At 60.8% G+C, this 1,673-nt stretch overlaps 1 protein-coding gene across 1 annotated transcript in view; it reads right to left on the reverse strand.

Moving 5' to 3' along the window:
* AURANDRAFT_68094 (hypothetical protein) overlaps positions 1 to 1,673 on the reverse strand; it is a gene marked incomplete at both ends in the record, with an annotated part of 10,100 nt that overhangs the window by 6,931 nt on the left and 1,496 nt on the right. Inside the window, 2 exons of the mRNA XM_009043712.1 lie at positions 39 to 438; positions 923 to 939. Coding sequence (XP_009041960.1) covers positions 39 to 438; positions 923 to 939 — 417 coding nt within the window. The remainder of the gene's footprint in view (positions 1 to 38; positions 439 to 922; positions 940 to 1,673) is intronic.

Genomic DNA, 1,673 nt, shown 5'->3' on the forward strand with positions numbered 1-1,673 from the left:
TGGGCGCCCTTGCTCAGCTCGCCGAAGTAGCCCGCCACGAAGCCGACGACGGAGCCGAAGGATCCGAGGCGGCGCTCGAAGGGACCCGGCGAAGCCTCGTCCGGGTAGAACTTCTTGTCGAGCTTCTCGGCGTGCAGGCGGTACTCGCGGTTGATGATGCCCGCGCGCTCGTCGCACGGCAAGGTGCCGCCTCTGCGGGCGGGCGACCGGCCGTAGCGCGACTTGGCGAAGCCGATGGTCTTGACGTCGGCGAGCTGCGCGGCGCGGCCGCCCGGCACGAGCTTGAAGTCCGGGACGATGCCGGCCTTATCCCGGGCCCCCTTGCCCGCGTGCTGCTCGAAGAAGGACGTGGCCGCGTCGGCGGGCACCAGGTCCGCGAAGACGCCGAGGACCTCCCGGTCGTAGGACACGCGCGCCTCGCGGAGCGCAGAGAGGAGTCTTTAAGCGGCTAGCAGCCTACTAGGGGTGACTCCTCGCCAAACGCACCAGCTCTCTCCCTTCCCTGGCATGAGCACGTCCACGAAGAAGCAGCCAGCTGGGGACCGAGGCCTCCCTCGGCGGACCATGCACCTCACAAGGCGCGCAATGGTCCAATGCTGATGCGAGCCTGCGGATTCGAACTCGGCCAAGAGCCCTACACCGCAGCCGCGCTTTCCGCGGGGCTAGACTGTACCTTGAACCGGCCGCCAAAGCAGCCGGCCCGCCTCCGTGCAGTCGTTACACGCCGTTGGATTGAACTGGTCCAACGACGCTCGGGATTATAAAACGCGTGAAAATCCGCTCGCGAGAATAGGGAGTAGGGTAATAAATATTATGGGGATGATGGTGATTATGGCTAGTACTCTACTCTGATAGATCCATTTTTCCAAGTTCACTATAGTGACAGCAGTGTGCGAAACAAAATCCCTCCAACAATTACCACCGACTTATATCTTCAACCTAGAACATTTAAAACACTGCACGGCAACTTGAAGATATGCCACACGCTTGCCGACCCGAACCAGCGACCCGCGCTCCCAGACTGCCTTGATTAATACGATTAGCGCGCAAACTTGCTTCGTTATCTTCGGCGCGGCCATAATTCGCCAACTTTGCCTCTGGTCCCCCTGCTTGGCCGTGTGTGTGGCCGATTTCCGGGGTCCGACGCAACGATAAAAGTAACCCGTTTTAAAGTCGCTGGCGCCGATTGTAAGTCGTAGGGTAAGTCGTCGGGCCCCGGGGTAAGTCGTTGGGCTAGCGCGCGGAAGATACGGCCCGTTCGCGAGTACGGGCCCCGCCGGTCCATAGACGGTCGGGGTTCCTGCGTCTTTTTGTGCGACGAGTCGCCCCCGCCCCGGGGGGGCTCCGATCCGTCGAAAGAACGAGAAGAAACGACTCAAAACGACCGACGTGGCATCGATTTAGACGCGGCGCGCGCGCCCGCGCGGTGTGCGTGTGACCTGACGAGCGACCGCCGCGCCGCCGCCACGTCACTCGCCGAACATTTTATTGCCACGGCGGCCGCAAATCGGCGATAGAAACCGAGGTAGGTAGGTACCCTGGCGGCCTACCAGCCCCAATCTCTAAATCGGCCTATCATGCCGCTTTTTTGTAATTCATAGCGTCGTCGTCGCGTAGTTTAGTCAGTCGCGTCCCAATGAAAACGATGTGAAATTGCACAGTTATCTACGATA

Source organism: Aureococcus anophagefferens, assembly GCF_000186865.1.
Source record: "Aureococcus anophagefferens unplaced genomic scaffold AURANscaffold_63, whole genome shotgun sequence".
NCBI lineage: Eukaryota > Pelagophyceae > Pelagomonadales > Pelagomonadaceae > Aureococcus > Aureococcus anophagefferens.